The 22,082-nt window shown below is 35.9% G+C and overlaps 2 protein-coding genes across 9 annotated transcripts in view; both read right to left on the bottom strand.

The window, feature by feature from the left end:
* Positions 1-4,972: 4,972 nt before the first annotated feature.
* On the bottom strand, positions 4,973-13,111 carry LOC107582700 (cyclic AMP-dependent transcription factor ATF-1-like). 8 transcript variants are annotated; one of them, XM_016268632.1, is made up of 9 exons: positions 12,944-13,111; positions 11,766-11,814; positions 11,129-11,232; positions 10,894-11,013; positions 10,707-10,804; positions 6,137-6,270; positions 5,689-5,865; positions 5,440-5,587; positions 4,973-5,286 (listed from the first exon to the last, which is right to left on the bottom strand). In XM_016268632.1, the coding sequence occupies exons 3-9, from the start codon at positions 11,225-11,227 to the stop codon at positions 5,142-5,144; spliced, it is 921 nt and encodes a 306-aa protein (XP_016124118.1). In that variant the 5' UTR covers positions 11,228-11,232; positions 11,766-11,814; positions 12,944-13,111; the 3' UTR covers positions 4,973-5,141. The 8 variants fall into 8 exon arrangements, with proteins under 8 accessions (XP_016124118.1, XP_016124122.1, XP_016124116.1 ...); XM_016268636.1 differs by having other exon boundaries at positions 11,129-11,229; XM_016268630.1 differs by lacking the exon at positions 12,944-13,111 and adding an exon at positions 12,652-12,916.
* Positions 13,112-14,991: 1,880 nt separating this feature from the next.
* LOC107582797 (disco-interacting protein 2 homolog B-A-like) overlaps positions 14,992-22,082 on the bottom strand; it is a 32,985-nt gene continuing 25,894 nt past the window's right edge. Inside the window, exons 24-33 of the mRNA XM_016268820.1 lie at positions 21,897-22,011; positions 20,903-21,104; positions 20,666-20,778; positions 20,516-20,539; positions 20,311-20,391; positions 20,097-20,220; positions 19,254-19,363; positions 17,892-18,066; positions 17,447-17,570; positions 14,992-17,366 (exon numbers count right to left, since the gene is read on the bottom strand). Of these exons, the coding sequence (XP_016124306.1) occupies positions 17,114-17,366; positions 17,447-17,570; positions 17,892-18,066; positions 19,254-19,363; positions 20,097-20,220; positions 20,311-20,391; positions 20,516-20,539; positions 20,666-20,778; positions 20,903-21,104; positions 21,897-22,011 (1,321 nt within the window). The 3' untranslated portion in view covers positions 14,992-17,113. The remainder of the gene's footprint in view (positions 17,367-17,446; positions 17,571-17,891; positions 18,067-19,253; positions 19,364-20,096; positions 20,221-20,310; positions 20,392-20,515; positions 20,540-20,665; positions 20,779-20,902; positions 21,105-21,896; positions 22,012-22,082) is intronic.

Below are 22,082 nucleotides of genomic sequence, written 5' to 3'. Positions count from 1 at the left end.
AGTATTTTTTTTATTTTTTATTTTGATTTGTTTTTTTTTTTTTTGGGGTTTTGGGGGGGGGGGGGGGGGGGGGGGGTGGACAACTCATGTACACGTCTTTACACGGGATAAATTGATTATCATATGTTTACTTCGAATTTATTTAACAAGCAGTATTATTTTTTCTATTTATGCCCAATGTAGGACTGAGTGTGCATTACAGTTTTTCTGAATTGTTAAAACATATTTCTTGAAACCATCACTTATTTTCTCAAAACCTTAAACACAAATCCAAACCTTCAAACTAAATTCACAGAATCCCTGACTTTTCTGGCAAAATCAAACAATCGCTTCCAAACCATTTTAGCTGTACTCAAAATCAAGCAAAGCTTAAGTCTTAAGCTCAAATCTTAGAGAATATACCCAAAAAAATGTTACTCTCAAAAAGGAATATATTTCTGTCATGACTCTCGTAGGGATTGGCATGGTAATGTACATGACAATGTTAATGTATTTGGTTTTGGCGGAATAGATCTGCTACGCTGCTGCTGCGGCAGAGCAAGTACCGAGATTTGCTACTGCCAATACATCCACAACATGCTGCTGTGAGCATGTAAGAAGTATTGCTGCTGCAAATATAACATGCATGAAATAACCCCCATATAGCATACATAGTAGCAGATCTATACAGGTGGAGCTGGGGAAGGTGGAGGTTTTCTGAAGCAAGCTGCAAATGCTACGGCAAGCACTAGTCATATATTTGAATGTTGAGCAGCGAGCTCATTGGCTACCGATACAGGAGAGAACCAATCAGCTGTGCCATATGATAATGATGTCATTAGGTCAGATTGAGTTAGACCTATCGGACTGCTCCATCTAGAGTTTCATGCCAGAACTCTATATATAAAGTATATATATACTGTGTATATACACACATGCATACATACATGCATATATATACAGTATATATACAGTGGGTACGGAAAGTATTCAGACCCCCTTAAATTTTTCACTGTTATATTGCAGCCATTTGCTAAAATAATTTAAAAAAAAGTCCTCATTAATGTACACACAGCACCCCATATTGACAGAAAAACTTTTAAATTTGTTTTGGAGTTGTCCTTATTCAACCAGTTTTTGGTTAGATTTTTGCTCGTTTGTTAGAGATCATATCATGCCCAGCTTTCAACTTTATTTTGAAATGTTTATATTTGGGTTTATCACTTACGACATGTCATTCCCTAAGGAATATTATTTGATTAATTTGTTACTTTTGTTGGCAAAGTTTAGTATGCATAAATGCAAGTATGGTGATTATAAACCATTATTTTTAATTTTGAAATCAGAAGTTAAACAATACCTAAAATCTATTTACAATCTGATCAACAAGAAAGTTGTCAAGTGTATTAATGTAAGCATTTTTTTACATTTCAGTGTAATTTTATATCCTTCTTTCCTTGGCTTCATCCCCTGGCTAATGTGAAATTTTGAATGTGAATATTTCAATTTAAAAAAATTGCTGTAGCTGAATAAGATTGAACCTATTAAACAAAGACAACAAACCCACGACTGCGACAATATATGGTTTATCTGTGTTCTCCAAGCCATCTTGGATATTTTTAAAATAATAAAGTAAATGTATAATCCATTGCTAATCGACATAGCCTTTATTGCAGTATGAAATATATTTTCTGCCTCATTCTGTGATAAGAATTCTATCAGGTGCAATATTCTTTGTAGCAATTTCCTTGCATGTGAGGCCATTTTGATTAGTGATTTGATTTGTCGTCATGTGACACATAGCAGCCACAGGAGCACTTACCGGTATGTTTTATTAATTTTTTTCTTTTTATTCCAAACATCCCCAAACGCATTAACTATATCATGAAATATCTTGATTCTCATTTTATAGATTATGTTGATCTATAGTGGGCGATGGGTCAAAGTAACCTAATAATGCAATCTATGCATACAAACCTGTCTGTTTACTTAACAGATATGGATGTCATGCCATAACACTTTTAATACGACTGAGTTTATATTTAATGTGAAATTAACATTGAAAGTTAGGCTACTACACTTTCATTGTACAGAAAGAGAGCAAAGAACATTTACATTATCAAAGAACATTTTCATTGACAGTCTAGTTCAGGGGTAGGCAAGTTCGGTCCTAGAGAGCCGCAGTCCTGCAGAGTTCAGCTTCAACCCTGAAAACAAACCTCACCTGCCTATAGCCTTAGTAATCCTGAAGACATTGATTAGCTTGTTCAGGTGTGTCTGATTAGGGTTGGAGCTGAACTCTGCAGGACTGCGGCTCTCTAGGACCGAACTTGCCTACCCCTGGTCTAGTTCAAGCACTCTCATTAAAATCACTGAAGCTGTTTACACTATGAAAATAATATCTTACATTTTCGAACACACATTTGCACTTTGTTGTTTCTGTAGTCAGCGAGCTAGTGAAGAAAACACCGGCATTTTAGCGATGACTCATCTGAACACCTCTGATTGGTCAGTGCAATCATAAGCTCAACAGCATCGTGTGTGATTGGATAATGCGCAGTGCTGTTAAAACGCGTCTGTCTCTGGCTCGGCGCCAGCCAGCGAACGCAGATTTGAATTTAGCAGCTGATGATATGACACACTGAACGTTAACACGCCGGTGTGATTGTATTATATGTAAAACATTAATCGGCCATTTTTGTCTTTTGGAAGCTGCATTCAAAATCCACTTGGCTCAAAAAACACTTTGAATGGGAATAACGCCTCTGCCGAACAGCTCACCCAAAATATTTTTGCTACCATTTACGTCAATTATTAATTATAAATCACACACACTTGTATATTTTATATTATTGATCAATATGTGAATCCGTTGACCGGACTACGCATGACACGCGTTGGTACAGATTAAAAACATTTTCTAACCATCCTCTGCTAAGCGATGTTTTGTTAGATTTGGTGGAGAAACCAAGTCTGACCACCAGATGTCGCTAATGCGCACTGTGTTAAAATCTTCGAGTAATGAACCGTTTTTCGGCACAATTTCATGAAAGCTCAAACGGTTCAGAAAGCCTCGATTTCACCACTAATTTTGATGCAACGCGAAGATGGCTGCACGTGTTTCTTTGGAGATAACCATTGCTAACAAGAACACAACGATTGGAAGCGCTTCTTCCCTCCTTTTATAGCAATCAGTCTGCTCTTACAATCTAATTAGTATGATAGTGTTTTCACCTGATTAGTACTTATTCACACTTTCACATGTGCTGCTGATATGATTAGTCAATTAATGTTAGCTGGTCATTTTGGAAGGACAGTGGCCAGCAGGACAGTGGCCCTCCAGGAACAGGTTTGGACACCCCTCCCTGTCCTACATCAGGCTGTGGTACAACCTGTGCTACTTGGAAGCACCTCGAGGCAGCTGGCTTCTCTGACCTTCAGCTACGCCACATCCAGGCTAATTTATTCTTTATGCTCAAACCACACATGGTTGGTTATTCAGTAAAATAATGAATATGAATTTTGCACACACAAAAAAAACCCTTCTAAAGGTTTTCTCAAGCATGTTTTCTTTCAGTAAGCCTAATACATTTCATTATGGACTTAAATGTTTGTATGAAGGGACCATTTGTATTAAACCATAAAATACATGTTTTTGCTTAATGTAAAAAGACAATCTCAAAACTGCATTGTGTATTTTATATGACTGTATCTTGCTGCAGGAGTATCCTGTCTGTCAAGGTTTTTGGAGATGAATGTAGGGCATACTTCTATCTAGTGGTTAGAAGAAAAAGTAGCATAAACTTAATACATTTGCCTTCATGCTTCTGTACTTGTTATAATACCATGGAATTAGCTAGAGACACATAAATACTCAGACCATCTTGCATTCCCCATCTTTAAGGTAAATTAAAAATTCCTTTCCAACAGTTTTAGAACATTGAATTTAATTATTATAATTTATTTTAATATTTGACAATATATATAAAATTCTAGCCGATTAATCTGAAATAGAACACATACATTTATTTGACTTTGATTGTGTTATTTTTGCACTTTTCCTAAGCCTGAAATTATTTATGGAATAAAAAACAAAGCTAATTTTGAAATTATTTCCCCCCCAAATATACTGAACAACAAGCTAACCTTGCATCTCCTATCTGACCATCTGAGTGGAGTTTTTCCAAAGGGCCTCCTTGAAACTGAAACATACTAAAACTGAAAGGGAGAAAACAAAGGCTGGAAAAATATTTATTTAGATTCACTTTAGCAAAAACAAGTGACATCGTCTGTTTCATCATATACTCCCTGATTCGATTGTCTTGTAACAGCTTGGCTTATAACAGTGATAAGCCTCAGGCCTATTACTCCGCTAAAACCAACAACAGTCCCAACCCAAGTGTGTATATGGCTTAAAGACCAGTCAGACATATTACAAAGACCTTGACTAGAAAAGACATTTGTCTATCAATCCAGAATAAGGCTTAAATGAACTTATTATGGGTAACACTGTTTCATGTTACCCATAATAACAAAGCTGAAAGTCCTCACCTTAAATTCTGCACAGTCTCTGTGAAAACGTCTCACTAAAACTCACTAAAACAAAATACGGAATGGGGATAAGAATACCAGAGCTTCCTAAGAAGGGGAAAATGGCAAAAATGCAAAGAACACAGCTGCATGACTTCATGAAAAACACAATCGCGTCACAATTTTCATACATACAAGCGTATCTGAGATAAAGTGTAAAAATACCAGTCTCCTATTTTGGATAAAGCAAAATTCAGCTAGCGTTTCAATAAAATTAACATTCAATATTCCCTGGAAACCAAATGGGTCAAGAATAAAGCAAGATCTCCCAGTGTAGACGTGCCAATGCTTGCACAAGATACATACACAAATATAAACATCTGCTGACTGCAAATAAAAATATGTTAATGGAACAGCGTTTCCCTCTTTCCATCTATTCTGAAAAGCATAATTGTTGCTGTTGTTTCTGGTCAATCATTCTTAGGCTGTAGTTAAAAATGAGTTGTATAAAAACAAGCACTTGACATGAGGATTAAATGTATCCCCCCTGCCAAAAAAAAGTTCCTGTATCTGTGTTTGTATAAGCACGTAGGTCTGCCAGCAAAGTCCCATTAGCACGATTGTATGGATGTCTAGCCAGTTTTAACACAGTACAGGTCCTTTAATGTCTTGAGCTCTTCGATAAGAGTCTTGTTCTGATTCTCCAGGACAGCCACACGGTTCTCCAAACACTTCACGTACTCCTTTTTCTTTCTGCGACACTCTCTGGCTGCCTCCCTGCACGCAGACACTCGGAATTACACAAAAATGCAGTTAGCCTTACAATGCAATAAAAACTACCCATATGAAAACAACCGCAGGATATTATTCATTACCAACCAACTTCATTTCGCTAAACAAACTCATTCTCTTGTGCTCAAATACACCCACCTGTTCTTCGCCAGGCGTATCTCTCTCTTCATTTGCGGGTCATCGCTTTTTCCCTGAGAGCTGATAACGGGTGATGTCATGACGACGGTCTGAGGCAGCGAGGAGGAAGAAGAGCGGATCTGATAAGCTTGCATTTCTCCCCCTGCACCTATAACACAGTATCACAGCCAGAGTGTGTTCCACATGTACTAAAGCAACAATAAGAGCTGATTGCCAAATTAAAAGGTCTTTTTGCCTTTATGTGCCAACCTTGGAGCACCACCTGGTTACTAGGCAGCAGAATCTGTTGTCCGTCGGCGGTCTGAGCGTATTGCAGTATAGTTGGCTGGTTTGGATTCGAGTTGGTCATGGTGAGAGTCTGCAGGCCTTGTACACCCTCTGAACCAGCACTGGCCAGCTGCAGAGAGCCATTGGATGAAATTGCAACTGCAACAGAGCAAACAAGAACTGTGACGAATGGTTTACGGTATAAAATTGTAAATCTTTTTTATGCAATTGTTTATTACAATTGTGCTCTAGTTCATATCATAAAATAATAAGAAAATCATGTTTGTGTAAACGACAAACTGCATGGCTATTTGAGTCAATTTTGTCGTTAACAACTTATGCAACCCTTAGCTTAATTTTTGTTGCAAAATACATAGGAAGTTACCACATGATGCATTCAGTACTCAAATAGTATGCTGGCTTGGCTTACAATATTGGCCAGTGCTTGTCTGGTAGATTGGGGTAGGAAGTGAAACGCTTGTTATGGCTGAAGAGGTGGCGCATTCCTCTTCTCCCTCGTTCTGAGTCGCAACTTCCTCAGCTGATAGATCATTTAGAATCTTCCTGAAACAAAAAGGAACAAAGTTTATGTGTAGTGCCAGAGATGTGCCTGGAATTTGGAGCTTGGCAAATTTTGCTTTTCACTCTACTCTCAGTAACACTGTGTTTGTGTATGATTGAGGACACATAATGAAATAGGGAACAAAAGTATCCAGATATATAATCATATATATATATATATATATATATGGGTGAAATATGCTGATTCTGGCCCACCTCATTCCATAGGAATCAGAGGCAGCTTCTCGGTCTGTGTAAATTAAGTATCCATGTCGATCAGTGCTCATCTTGTTTTCTACATGAAGAGTCAAAAATCTACTTTCGAGAATGTGATTAAATGTAAATAAATGTATGCTGCATTAAAAAATTGTCACGCTCACCTATTATGAATGCAAAAGGGGTGATAGATGACATTTCTTTGTGATTTTGTCAAAGATTTCCAAAACTAGAACAAAAATCCAATGCTGGAGATAGCACTACATCAATGAAAAATACTTTTAAATTAAAGTCACCATGAAAATTTAACAATTCTTGAAGAATCGACAATTCTTATGTTTTATGGAATGCTATAATCTTTATTATGAATGAAATGATTTATCTGTGCACATCTTTTTTTTTTATTCATGCACACCACATAATCTTCAATCAATAACATTAACAACTTCCCCCTTATAACAAAGGCTAGGCAATAATCTCCAGCAGCCTCTCACTTACATATATCATTGTTGTTTGCTAATGTTGTGATTTCAATCAATTCCAGACGGACAAAATCAAACTGCATATTATATTTTTTCTCATTCGAGAAGCCAATTCTCAATCGAGAAGTCACAATAGAGAAGAAAAGAAGAGCAACATTTCTATTACATGGCGACTTTTAACTAAAAATGTCTTCAGTCTTTGCTTTCCTACTTTATTAGTCATTAAAGTGTTTTGTGAGTTGTGCGTATACGGAGGGAATATTTTGGAGCAGATCCATTTCTTCAATGTGAGAAGAAGCTGAGAGTCCACCTCACCGACTGGCTCTGATAAATTAAAATGGCTAGATGTAGGAAAATAAGCATATTTTCTTCTTGCAAGAGACACACTTGTCAAATGAACAACATGAAAAATTGAAAAAGTTTGGCTTTAAAAATATCTTTTATAACTCATGCCCAACCCCTCGTAAGAGGGGGGTTATTATTTTAATTTCAAAAGGTTCATTTTGAGTGTCATAAAGAAATAAAGGATAAGGAAGGGAGATACGTTATTGTTAAAGGAACAATTAATAATAACATGGTTACTTTTGTGAACGTGTATGCCCCACCGGAAAGTAATAAACAATATTATAAATTATTATTTGATATTGTGGCTAAGGAAATGGAGGGGGTTTGCATATGTGGAGGGGACCTAAACATAGTGCTAAACCATGATTTAGATACTACAAGCTGTAAAAGAAACAAAAAACATAAAACAAAATTCATGAACCATATATGTGCAGAGATGGGCCTAATAGATGTCTGGAGGGAACTACACCCATTAGAGAAGGATTATAATCACTATTCAGCCACACATAAAGTATATTCTAGAATAGACTATTTTTTCCTACAGGAAGAAAATAGACACCGGGTAAAGAATTGTCAAATTGGGGTAGCTGACGTATCAGACCATAGCACTATCTATATGAAGATCTCTCTGGGGGGGGGGGAAAGAAACATGCTGTGGAGATTAAACCTAGGAATATTAAATAATAAATCAATAGTTGAACTAATTCGAATAGAAATAAAAAGATATTTACAGGAAAATAATAATGGTGAGGTGGACCCCTCTATTTTATGGGATGCACTTAAGGCAGTGATTCGAGGAAAATTAATAGCAATTACAAGTACTTAAAAAAAAAAGAAAAGAAAGAGTAGCTCATTATGAGAAACTTATTTCAGAATTAAAGCAACTGGAGCTTAAACAAACATAATGCAAATAAAGAGGTGATGGCTCAAATTGGGAAATTGAGAAAATAAATTAATGGCTTATTACAATCAGAAGTAGAGAAAAAGGTAAGGTTTCTGAAACAAACCTATTATGAAGCAGGACCAAGAGCAGTTAAATTATTGGCAAGGCGAATGCGAAAACAACAGATTAATAATTCAATTCCTAAATTGCATGATCCCAAAACAAACCAAATTAAATATGATTCAAAAGAAATTGGAAATATTTGTAAGAATTACTATGAAGAACTATACAAACAGACCTCTGATATGAACAGAACAAAAGTACTAGAGTTCCTTAATACATTAGATATGCCCTCAATTGGTGATTTACAAAATAAAAGTCTAACTGTAGAAGTAACCACTGAAAGAAGCTATAATTTCTGTAATTCCCAAAGAGGAAAAAGACAGGGAATACTGTCAAAATTATAGACCTATATCACTCTTTAATACAGACTACAAAATGTATAGTTCTATTATAGCCTCTAGAATACAATCGTTCTTACCGGATTTGATAGATGAGGACCAAACAGGGTTTGTTAAAGGCCGACAAACATATGATAATCTAAGAAGAACTCTTCATATAATAGATAAGGCTCATCGAAATAAACTACCCGTCGCTCTAATCAGTCTTGACGCCGAGAAGGCCTTCGACAGGGTCAACTGGGAATTTCTTTATTATCATTAAAAAGTTTGGTTTTGATGACAAATCTGTTTGAGAGGTAGTCCACATACCCTATGAGCTTCAGTGATAGGATAAGGGGAATAAAAATGAATATCTTACCTCGCCTGTTGTATCTGTTTCAATCACTCCCAGTGGAAATCCCACCAAAGCAATTCTTTGAATGGGATAAATTAATATCTAGGTATATATGGGGAGGTAAAAGACCCCAAGTGCGCTATTCAACACTCCAGTTACCTAAAGAAAAAGGTGGTATGGCTCTGCCAAATCTTAAAAACTATTTCTGTGCAGCACAGTTACGTTCCATCTTTCACTGGTGCTCTTCTAATTATATAGCTAAATGGAAAGACATAGAAACAAATATACAAGATCTTCAAGTTCAGTCATTTATAGGGGAGTGTGAAATTCAAGGATATAATAAAGACAAACTGGACCCAATAGTAACATTTTCATTGAAAGTTTGGCATTCTATTGTTAAACATTTCAAATTGGAGAAAGAAATTGGAATACTTAGGTGAATTACTCATGATGAAGAATTTAAGTCAGGCAGGGAAGATCCAATATTTCAACAGTGGAAGGCAAGGGGAATAACAGCTTTGTGCTGTGTAATTGCAGAGGGTGAAATTAGAAGCTTCCAAGACTTAAAAGATAATTTCGGATTTAGAAATCAGGATTTATTTAGATATTTTCAGTTAAGGGATTACCATAACAAAAAAAGGAAAATTAGAATAAATGACATCCACTCCCTTACTAAAATGATGATCGATGCCTATAATCGTACAATACCCAGAATAAATATGAGGTGTTGATGTGTTGCAGTCCTTCCTCTACATTATATATAAAATCGAAATGGGATAAAGAATTAAAGACTGAAATACCAGAAACAGATTGGTATGATATGTGCATAATACACCAAACTACTACCAGTTGTGAGAAAATCCAATCCTTTTGGGATGATGTGCAGGTAGTCATATCTGAAGTGTTTGGATACAAAATACCTAGAACCTCTTGGTTTTTATTTATGGGAAATATTAAAGGCATAGTACCTAAAAGCGACCAATATTTATGTAAGATTCCTCTTGTGGCTTGTAAAAAGACTATAACTAGGAATTGGCTTAAAAATTTTACTTTGAATTGTAAACAATGGTTTGGGATAATTGAGGAAATCCTGTTAATGGAAGAACTTTTAACAGATGAAACATATACTTTAAAGATGAAAAAAAATGCTTTTACAATGGGCTGGGAAAAGTGGTTGATATATAGAGAACAAAACATCCTCAGCTAAGTAAACAGTAATATAACAGACAAAAAAGCTATAGCAATAGTTAACCTCACCTAACTGGCCTTGTTGTTCTTGTTTTTTCTTCTTTTTTTCTCTTCTCAACTGGGGGGATGGTACATATGTATGTGGATATGTATATACAAGTGTATTTATTTATATTTGTGTATGTGTTAATATGGATGTGTAAGTATACAACTGTACACGCTGTAGAATATGTTTGATATGTATATGTTAAATGTATGATTTCTTTTATCCCTTTCTGTTAAAATTGTTCTATATTTATTGTGAATCTTGTAAATTAAACTAATTAAAAATAAAAGTAAAAAAAAAATGTGGTCAGAAGTTATGCAAGACCACTGGGGGCTCACATGTGCACCCTCTGATTCTCCAACTACTAGGCAAATGAAGGCTAGTAGGATGCTGGCTTTAGAAGTAATAAAAGAATCCGTGTAATTTCGAGGTGCCACTCATAAGGCCCAGCAGAGTCATAAATTATTTGCCCTGGACCTTTTACCTGTAGGATGGACGCCGAGCCAAGATCTCTCTTGACTTCTGGTTAGATGCTCCACTGTCGCTTGAATCCTGAGAATCATCACTATCAGATCCTTGACCCTAGTAAGAAATATTGTTTAAGTGGAGGGAGCCTAAAGTAAAAACGAAGACCAGTTTAAGATCACGCTGTATGAGTGTCTGCATGTTACCTGTGCTTGTGCCAGTGGAGACTGGATAACCGATGACTGCGCTGACTGAATCACACCTTGAACCTGGAACTGACCGCTGGGCAGCTGAACCACAGTCACTGGATTCCCACCCAGAGACATCTTTCACAAGATGATGATAACATGAAACAAGCACTTTTATTGCTGCTTTTTACAAATGCTCAGTCACATATATATCATGCAAATATGTGTAGATAAGTACATACATGAACAGTACCTGTGCTATCTGTGATATGTGAGAGGCAGTTATAGTTGTGGGGATGGCAACAGTTTGGGACTCAGAGCCATTACTGTTATTATGCTGGACCTCCTCCATTGCTGCTGCAAATGAACAATGAGGCATATTTTGGTCAATACTTAATGTAGATGTCATGCTTTCCATGACCAGTACCTATATACAGAGCTTGCACAATTGTAAAAACTTACATTTTTTAAAAACATTTACAGAGATTACAGTAAACAAGCAATTTATGACCAGTTATATTTTAGAGCTGACCATAATAAAAAAGAAATAAAAAGTACACACACACACACAAAAGCAATATAACAATTTATACTTTTTTTCCAGGCCCAGAAAAATTAAATTCCTCACATTTCTGAAATATCTTACATTTTTGATTAAGTGCATACAATTTTATGCCTTGCAAATAACTGTGAAGAATGTTTGGTAAAAAAAAAATATATATATATATATATATATATTTTAAAATTAGAATATTTAATTTAAAAAATATATATATTTTAAAAAATATAGTAAATTATTTTTAAAAACTGCACATTTAAAATTCTATGTTCAAATAAAAAAAATACAAATTAATGTAAATTGTAAAAGTAAATTAAAAAAATAATAATACCTAGAGATGGGGACCAGTGATTTTTTTTCAGGCCATACAGAAATCTGAACTACGGGCAGAAAAACTATGTACAATTATATACAATTTTGCAGACTGACAGCAAACATGAGAAAACTGAAGAACACAGACTGTTTATATTGTGCTTACGAGATGGTCGGGGCGTGTGTGTGTTTGTGTGCTGAAGTAGTTCTGTGGTCAAACCAGGCTAACAGTCAAAAGCCTTGATTTAGTCACCGTTTCCATTTTACCCCAACCCCGAGTCAGTACCTCTCAATCCTTCAGCTCCACCACACACACACTTACAGTGTCCTTGTGGGTTGCTTTCTACACATTACTGCTGCAACCTTTCTGCAGTTGTCCTCATTTATGATTCAATTCCACTAAAATCATGTTAGTACAATAAATGGAAAATAAAGTTACAATGTAATGGGGGAAAAAAACAAATAAATACTTAACATGGAAGACACAAGTCCTCCTGCAGCAGTAAATCAGATGGAGCTGCTTTGTTATTAACAGCGCTCACTTCATGCAGAACCGGATGCTAAATATCGCCTATCATACTCACGTTCCTCCAAAAAACAAGCAATAACGGGCTAAATTCTATTTAAATAAAGCCAGAATAACATTGCGAGCTATCCCGACCTGTTGATTCAACATTTTGGATAATATTGTCTGTTAAAAGTCCGCATTTAAAACAAACAAACAATCTAAAGCTACAGCAGCTAACAGGCTAAATTAAAAAACTGTCTTTGATTTCATTTCAAGACTTATCTGTCAAAATACATAAGACTGTGCCGGTATTTATAAGCGGGCTTGTTTCTACTACACAAAAGCTCCATCACAAGATATGGATAGTTTTTTTTTAGTGATGTTGCAAATACTTAACGAGTGTCTTAAAGTCTAATTCCCCCATGAGATCCTGATCAAAAGCGCATCTCTAAATAAAGCAAACCGCTGCGGTGTGTAATGAAGCCCGAGAGCGACTTTGTGCCGCGCTCTGCAGAAACTCTTCCAAGCGAGTCACTGGCACGCAGCGCCCGCGTCAACAGACGTCAGCGATACGGGGAGCCATTAAAACACCTTCCCGTGAGCGAGTGCTACAACCGACGGACGGGCGCCATGACTGCAGCGACAAGTCGGCAGAAGAGGAAGAGTATAAAACAAAAGCAACGCTTTACCTTTAATCCTTTTGAACCGCTTCTGGAAACAATAACGCCGTCTATATAGATGTCAGTATTCGATATATAATTTGTAAAGTAAATTATTTAATAATGCATAGAATAAACCTGGGCGGTTTCCATTGAAAAAATCTAGATGGCTTGAGGTTTTTTTTCTAAAGGCCGCAATAAGCGCCGCCCCCTAGAAGCACGTGTTACGTAAATCCGTGTTAAGCTTTGTGATTGGTCAATATCACTGAAAAACAAAAGTGGTCTGGGGACTTGAATGAAACCAATGCAATTTTCTGAATTTCTCTATTCTGCTTGGCAAGTAGGCTACTGCTATTCTTAATGATTATTATGAACAGAAAAATGAAATTTTATGGAAACATTCTTAATAATATAATTTTCCTGTTATACAACCCCAACTATTATCTTGAAATAAATAAATTAAAACACACACACACAATGCCGTTTGACAATTATCTATGAAATGAAATCATTTTCAATTGACAAGTATTTTACTTAGAAATGTAAACTCTTTTTTGCTATTCTTAATGATTATTATGAACAGAAAAATGAAATTTTATGGAAACATTCTTAATAATATAATTTTCCTGTTATACAACCCCAACTATTATCTTGAAATAAATAAATTAAAACACACACACACAATGCAGTTTGACAATTATCTATGAAATGAAATCATTTTCAATTGACAAGTATTTTACTTAGAAATGTAAACTCTTTTTTCTCTCTCTCCAGAAAGAGGCTGGGATATTAAAGCATTGTGTACTTTCAACAAAAGACTAGATAGATAGTTAGAAAGAAAATATGACTACAAACTGCAGTTATACAAAACAAACTTCAGAGATGCAAAATAAAAGCTTTTATTATTTTTTCGTGTTTTTCATTGGAGTATAAAACATTTACAGTAACCAATGTACAAAAAAGAAAGAGATGTGAACCAACAGGGAAATGCTTGCTTGCATAATCATGACTTTCATTTAAAGCCATGAATGACTAAAAGAAATTGTAAAGATCACATTCTTATAATTTGAATACGATATTTTAATCTTATAATTAAAAATGATATAAGAATTGAACAGAACATTTTAATCAACACAGAAGAGTAATATGCATTGTCCAAATAAAAAAGTTATGTTACTGTTGCATGTTCTCATTTTATTTTATAGCAAGCAAATAATCCGCATTTTATTTATAAGTGTGTGCGTGTTGCCTGATGTGTACTTTGAAATGTAACTGCAGCTGGTTGCATAATGTGTGAAACATTTCTTTTGGTTCCAGCACTTAGCTGATAGATTATTAATTAACTGAACTGATTGTGTCTAATTTTCAGCTTTTTTTGTTGTTGTCCATATTAAGACTTGATTAACACTTATGTAAATGACCAATAAAATCTTTTTATTTTAAGAACAAAATCATTGCAAACATGAAAGTGAATATTTATAAATGAATATCTTCTCCGTCCTGGAAAGCACTATTTCCCTGAATGCCCCATGTAAAAAGCTCATTTACTCGCTTGTGCTTTCATCACATAAACTCAGCTCTGATGCCATTAATGACTGAGAATGAGAATGAGAGAATACATTTCATGACAGCGTCTCTGATTTGGGAAAAGGTATTGTGGAACTCATCAACAAACAAATGAACTTTCAAAGCTGTGACCATACATACACAACCCCAGAATGGGGTTAGGCTAACATACTGTAGTGATCAGTTGTGCAAGGACTCTGAAAATAGTCTTTCAAGCCCCCACAGTGCTTGACTTTATCATGCTTACATCTTCAAGACTTGTACATACCGTAAGATTTCAGAATCTGAATTATAAAAAGAAATGCATGACAGAGAGATCTGAACACAGACTTCAACCCATCACATTTCTGATCAACCAGAAAAGAACAAACAGAAATAGAGCAACCTATTTACAGTAAGTCTTCAACTTCAGACCCCCGCTCAGCTATGAAGGGATGTCAGTGACAGTAGTTAATATTCATATTCATTCAAAAATTTGACAATATAGCAACTAACTTACAGTAGAGTAGAATTTCTCATCTGTACACAAGCAATAATTTACAATTATTTATGGTTTACAAGTTAGTCATTCCTAGTAAAAATGTCCATAGTACAGGAGACAGCAACTGTCCTTTAAAGATCCTTTGCCGAACATGTAAAATCTATGCCTTTGTACAGTTAGGTGTTCACGAGGGGCTTGCTTGTACAGAGTCGTGTTATTTTACAGTTGTTTTGTTTTATTGTACAGATGCCTGAATTTTTATTTTTATTTTTTTTTGCCAGAGGTTTAAATGGCTTGTCCTGATGTGTATAAGCACCTTTAGATGAGAGCAAAAATAGAGCTATACGTACCTCAGTTTGTGTTTGGTTTGGGCTTGATGTGTGATGATGAGGTCTGCAGTTGGTAAATGCTCTTGTCTATATGAGTGTTTCTTACTGCTATATGATGAGAAGTGAACTCAAGGAATGTGTGATTTGTAAATGTAGGCATTGAGGTTAGACTGGGCATAAAGTCCCAAAAATGTGTTTTTTAATGTGCCTGCACTTTTTTTGTGTAAGACATATGATACTCAATATAATGCAAGTAATTATATAATACTACACATATGCCCTTGTTGACAGATATTAATAATCCATGTTACATGTATCTGCATAAATGAAAAATAATAGGAATGATTATCCTCATGCTGAACTTGTGGGGGTTGAAGGAGTGAAGTTGTTCAGTGTAATATATATATATGGCTAACATTCAATTAATCAAACTCACTAATTGCAAAACTAAGTAATTCATAATTAAAATGGTTGTGGACCGTCTTAAATAACCTGATGATTATAGATTAAAACGAGAAAAAAAAAAGTGAAATACTTTTGTGTATTACATTGCACTTTTGTCTAGTATAACTGTAGATTGTGTTTTGTAAATACTGTAGAACTAAAACAAATTAAAAGATGCAAGTTTGTAACCAGGAAAACCTCCATATCTGAAATAAATTTTGTTAAAGCCCCAGTGGTAAGATTTAAAATGCTAAATGATTCCAGAACTGACAGAGCAAACTGAGCTGACAGCTGCAGTCTCTGTAGCACATCTGTGTCTTAACCAAAATGATGCTGGATGAAACTGTGGGTTTTGACCTGGGTAAGGGCATTCTATGAACTGGAGCATTACAGAAATGTCCTATAATCAATACTGCCCTTGAGAAAGGCACTTAACCCCAGGTTGCTCTGGAGGGACCGTTCCTGTGTATAAGTATACTGTAAGTTGCTTTGGACAAAAGCATCTGATGAATGACAAATGACCAGGGGAGTATTGATAACCCTATTACACCAATGCTGTCCTAAAAATGTTTCATTTTAAAGCCCTGTAACACACAGCACCATTAATAAGCTGGGTTGCAAATCAATTCTGAGTGTATATTCAGAATCATTAAATGCTAAATCCTAAAAGGAATTAATCTTCCATTCATGGCGTCCTAGTCTGTTCATTAACTTGATTACCACACTACTAAACATCCCAAAAGAGTTGCAACAACACTAATTTAAGATACAGAATTTATATTGCTAAACCTACATACTTACTTGACTGATCAATGCGACTCACGTCTTTTGTAGTCCATCCATCAAGACCTCCTATCATTTATTTTATCTATCATAATTGTATAAATTACAGTTTATATTGCACTTTTTATTTTTAAGATTTCACTTTGTCTCCCTTTTTTCACTTAGTTATTCTGAGTATTGACTCCTGAAATCGTTTCCATTGATTCCAAAAACAACACAGGCAAAAACTTACAAACTGAGGCTTTAAGAAAAAAAAAACACTAGTTAGTCAGTGCTAGAAAGGAATGCGTTTGAGTAGAAAAATCAGCTAGGTAATTCAAGTAAATTTAAATCATGACCAAGAACTGGACATACTGTAAGTGGCATTTTGCTGAGAAAGGGGGTTCTGGGAGAGAAGGTAGAGAGAAATAAGGGAAATTCTATTATAGTATCCCTTCTCCAAAACAGTAATCTCACACATTTGTATTTTTTTGTTCAATGACACCTTATCCCTGAAAAAACAAGGCCAAGTCTGTCTGTATATGAACCCAATCCCAGTTGTGAGGCCAGGCTCCATAGCACCTTTCTAGTAAGCCTTTGTCTCACCCATAACCCAGCTCACATGTTGTATGCTACGTATATGGGGTCCAACTGATCTGCCAGGAAGGAGTCTCTCAAGTGCATTCTCTGCTTTTCTCCTCTGGAGTTTATGGGGATGACCCCAGGGTCAACGATAACCACTACACCCACAATCAGATGGTGCTCCTCTAAAACCACATTGGTTACCAGCGGAACCAGGTCTAAAGCATCCTGCTCTGATCCGCAGAGTTCAGCCACCACCACCAGCAGATTTGTCCAGGTGAACACGGCACTGCAGAGGGAAAGACCAAGTAAGAGATAATGGATAGCATGATTGAAAATTAAGTAAAGAGCGTGTCGCTGGGATTTTACCTTTCACCAATGCTGCGATGGGCACGTGATACGCTGGTCTCGATGTCAATTGGATGATATCGCAAACCTCTCAATTCTAAAGTCTCATCCAGAGAGCCCACCACAAACAGGGCATCATGGCGATCTAACAAGCAAGAACATTTTTACAAGAATGCATGTGCCTTTATAATAATTAATGTCTCTTCAGTCAGAGACCACTAGTAACAATATCTAAATGTAAAAAAATATTTTTTTTCTTTATTAGTGAAAGTGCAGAATCCAAGAATTTCTAAGAACTTTCTTTGTTCAAATATTTTCAAAATCCTAAAACTTTTTTTTGGTGTACATAAAAAAAAAACTTCAATGTGGACTCAGATTTTAGCATCACACAAACACTATATCGCCCTCATCAATCTGTCATGAACAATTTGCCATTAATTCAGCCATTTTTACTTCTCTCTCTCACCTCCACTGGAGTCTGTGAGTTCAGTTCTCTTGACAAAGCCCAGGTATCCAGTTCTGGCCCAGAGCGTTTGAGGATCTCCAAAACTCAGCTTAGTGTTAAAGTGGTCAGCCTGCAGATTTTCCTCTCCGTATATAGTGTAGTATTCTGTTGCATTGTGTGGACTATTTACCCAAATCTAGGAAAGAAAGAAGTGTATTACTGGATAAGAAATCTAATCTATTTTGATGAACAATAAAAAATCCAGGTAAATAACACTTATCTTGTATCATTTCCCATCAAACTGTAGATTTCTCAAATTATTAGCCAAATTCTTATTATTTTAAAGGGGTCATATGACGTTGCTAAAAAGAACATTATGTTGTGTATTTGGTGTAATGCAATGTGTTTATGTGGTTTAAGGTTAAAAAAACACATTATTTTCCACATAATGTACATTATTGTTGCTCCTCTATGCCCCGCATTTCTGAAACACGTCGATTTTTACAAAGCTCATTGGTCTGAAAAGCGAGGTGTGCTCTGACTGGCCAGCTATCCAGTGCGTTGTGATTGGCCGAATCCCTCAAGCGTGTGACGGAAATTTTACGCCCCTACCATACTGTGATGCCGTGTCCCGGCGAGACGAGACAAAACCAATAAAAACCCATTACAAACGAGGCATTTGTTGCATCCAGTGGGGACATAATTACTGATTATAATGACTTGTACTGTCTTTTTACGCGTTGCATTGCACATCGCGTCACGTTAGAAATTGTAGGGTGAGTCAATGGCGCCAGCCTATCCTTGCAAAGTTGGAACTGCCCCACTTTATAGAAACAGCCTTTATGCACAAACACATTGTAGGCTACTCTGCAGATTCAGGAAACAGTCCTCCATAAAATGCGCTGCATACATCTGAATATTTGAGCTGAACTGTTCTGAAACAGTGTTGTAAATACTACTTAACCACTGATTTCTAGTTGTGTCCTCTTTTGGAAGGCCAAACAAAGTAGTTTCGCTTTCACAACGAAACACACAGTGTCACACACGGCGGGCTAGCGTGAGAAACGGGCGGCAGGCGGGCTTGAGTGAGTGGAGACCGGAGCCCTAGAGTGAACGGCGGCCGGTGGCCTAGAGTGAGCGGAGGTGGGCGGGCTAGAGAGCGGAGCAGCCGACGGATTCGACGAAGGAGCGGGTGGCGACCTTGCGGCAACCACATGTGATTGCCGATCTGGCAATTCCGCTGATTGCCGAATTAACAAATTCCCATCCAGGTAAAACATCTCTGATTGGTCAGTTATTCAATGACCCTGGTGTTAAAGGTTCACCAAAACTGCCTAAGATAACTAAGAAAAATCTATTGAGATGATGTGAAAAATCTCTCACCTTCACTCCTGTCAGCATGCCTGTGGTTGAGACACTGAAGTCCATATAGGCAATCATCTCAGCATTGGGCGGTTTGTAGATTGTGGGTGGTCGTTTGCGAGGCAAGTCATCTGGGGAAAACCATGGATATGTTACTTATGGATATATTTCTAAGCTTGCCACCTAAGTAAAGTCTGAAGAATTAAAACAAAATTCCTACTGTTTCTGTTCCTGAAGTCTCTTGCAGTGCACTGTACACTTGTGTATGTAATATAATTTTATTTAAAATGCATTCCTTTTTTTTAAATTTTACTCAAAAATGTCTAAAGAATTACTGATGTAGAGCAGGACATTTTCCTTGCTTGCTATGCATGTTACTGGACAGTTTATGTTAGTTAACATTGTTATTTTATGTAACATGGAAACTCGTTAGTGCTTAAAGTCTCTATGCCCCGATTCTCTAAGAAATATATATATATATATATATATATATATATATATATATATATATATATATATATATACTATTACATAATTTATTCATATTTTGAATGACCCTTTTTATATTTTCAGTTTTTATTAAAATTTTTATTTTAAGTTTTAGTAATTTTGTTTGTAATATTTATTGCTTTTAGTTTTTTTCTTTTCTATTTAGCTTTAATGTATATTTATTTGTTTTAATTTCAGTTTATCAAAGCAACATTTTTTGCTGCTTTGCCTTTAAGGCACAAAACATCCTCTTCACATGTGACATGAGAAAGAGCACTTTTTTGCAATAACCCTTGACTTTTACTCCAATATAGTTTTTTAACTGTCCCAATCTTTCAAAAACAACCAAAACAGGACAAAGTATGTGTGATTTACCTGGTGGATACAAAAGCACCACATTCTCTCCGATGTTAATACCACTTCTCTCCATGAGAGCAGCGGCAATCTTCTCTGCTCTTTTATGAAGCTGAACACATGTAGCTGTACATACTGCCACTCCCTAGACAGAGAGAGAAAGCATATTATAGGCCAGCAAATCAGAAATTCTAAGTGAGGATTTTATCAAGGTTTTTGTTGTTGTCGTTTTAACCTTTGCATTCAAAAGTACATAAAGCGTATGGTCAGGATCGGTTTGTGCTCTCCACTGTAAAGCCTCTGTAAGGAAATGATGCTAAGAAAGACAAGACAGACAGTTCATCATCAAAAACATCAAATATATAACAACAGTAAAACATTAAATAATGGTGTCATGCCAAAAAGGCATGTGATTGTGCCATAATGATCACAGTGCCTACCATCATTGTAGGCCACATGCACAGCTGCATCCACACGAAAGCATTAAAAAACCACGCAATGCATTTTTTAAAAACTGCTTCAAAATACACTGAATGCATTATTTACTTGCTGTTATACGGACTTACAATACAATGCAAGTCTGAGTTTACCTTCCTGACCAGGTCTTGGTCCTCTATAAGTCCCAGATCTCTGCCTGCAGCCTGTGCAATTCTTTTCCCAGCAACCAAATTACCCACCATGATGGAGGCAGGGCCGACACCAACTATAAAAAACAATAAAAACAGGACAGAAGACTTTGAGAAAAACATCACATGCATGATATTTTCACCTCCAGATTTTAGGGTTCTCTCGCCTCCAAGATCTCCATTTAACCCCTGTATACACACCTGGTTGTTTCTGACGTGGCTTGGGCATGTTGGTGACGCAGGTGTGGGGGCACATGAGGATGTTGCAGGGGTGCAGCGCCCCCTCCAGGAAGAGTTGCTTGGTGTCTGAAATGTGAATGCCCCCTAGGGGAGTTTTGGGCAGGGTGTTTGCAGGAACCAGTGCAAGACAATACAATCCCACCTGATGAATACTGTCAATTGCCTAAAGTTGTGAAACAATACACAAAGCCACCAACACATAAATAAATAAATCATACATAACACATTATCAAACATTTGTGTGTTCACCTTAACAATGAAATAACTTTTATGTAAGTAATAATAAGACACTGTTGTGATTTTATTTTAACCATGGTAGACCACTGACTGCTAACATGCAGAAAAAGATCCTGATATTAATCAGAATTTTACCATTTTCAACTTAAATGCATTAACCTGACTGGCATAACCAGATAAAGCCAACTAAGACCATTTATTATTTATATACTATCATAGTATTTACTAATATTTTGAATTATCTTTTCATTTTATATTTTTATTTTACATTAAGATTAAATAATTATGTGTGCTTTTGACATTTTTATTAGTTTTTTCTATTTAGCTTTCATTCATTTCTTATTTCAGCTTTTGTTTGATTAATTTTAGTACTTCAACTTTATTTTATTTCAGTTAGCTGCCACGGCATTTTTTCCCATGTAATATTTTTATTTATTTTTTTTCAGCTTTATTTCAATTAAAGGAAACACTTTGTAATCATTTTTGTTTTAGTTAACAATTACAACATAGATTTAGATAATATAAATAGCTTTAAATAATTTATAAGCATTAAATAATCATTAAATAATTAGCCATATTTAATAATAATCACTACAAACGATTTTCCCAGCAAAAGATAAAGTCAATAGCGCATTGGCTTTACTGTACTATGTCATTTTATCATATTTTAAAGTATAAAACTATCTATATTACAATTACTGTTATAATTTGTCTGTACCTGAAGAACCCGACTCATCCACTGGAAGCTGTCTTCCTCACTGGCATCAGGCCTCTGCTCTGCTACAATTACTATCCTCTCATCATAGAACACAGTCACTGAGAATACAGCAATCCTACAAAACACACAGACACATTTTTGATTCATATTTACTCTCATTCAAATAAATTGTAAGACTACATGTTC

The sequence above is a fragment of the Sinocyclocheilus grahami genome, unplaced genomic scaffold (assembly GCF_001515645.1).
Source record: "Sinocyclocheilus grahami isolate Dianchi unplaced genomic scaffold, SAMN03320097.WGS_v1.1 scaffold47.1, whole genome shotgun sequence".
Taxonomy (NCBI): Eukaryota; Metazoa; Chordata; class Actinopteri; order Cypriniformes; family Cyprinidae; genus Sinocyclocheilus; species Sinocyclocheilus grahami.
This window is presented reverse-complemented; position numbering and strand designations above follow the sequence as displayed.

What these genes read in the sequence shown, in the direction of transcription:
- LOC107582700 (XM_016268630.1), bottom strand. Translation starts at nt 12,678, where the DNA reads ATGGGGGAATTAGACTTTAAGACACTC. An exon ending in GACAAGCACTGGCCAATATT is followed by an intron (nt 5,866 to 6,136) that starts GTAAGCCAAGCC and finishes GCTCTGTTGCAG; the next exon opens with TTGCAATTTCATCCAATGGC. An exon ending in TAACCAGGTGGTGCTCCAAG is followed by an intron (nt 5,588 to 5,688) that starts GTTGGCACATAA and finishes ACTGTGTTATAG; the next exon opens with GTGCAGGGGGAGAAATGCAA.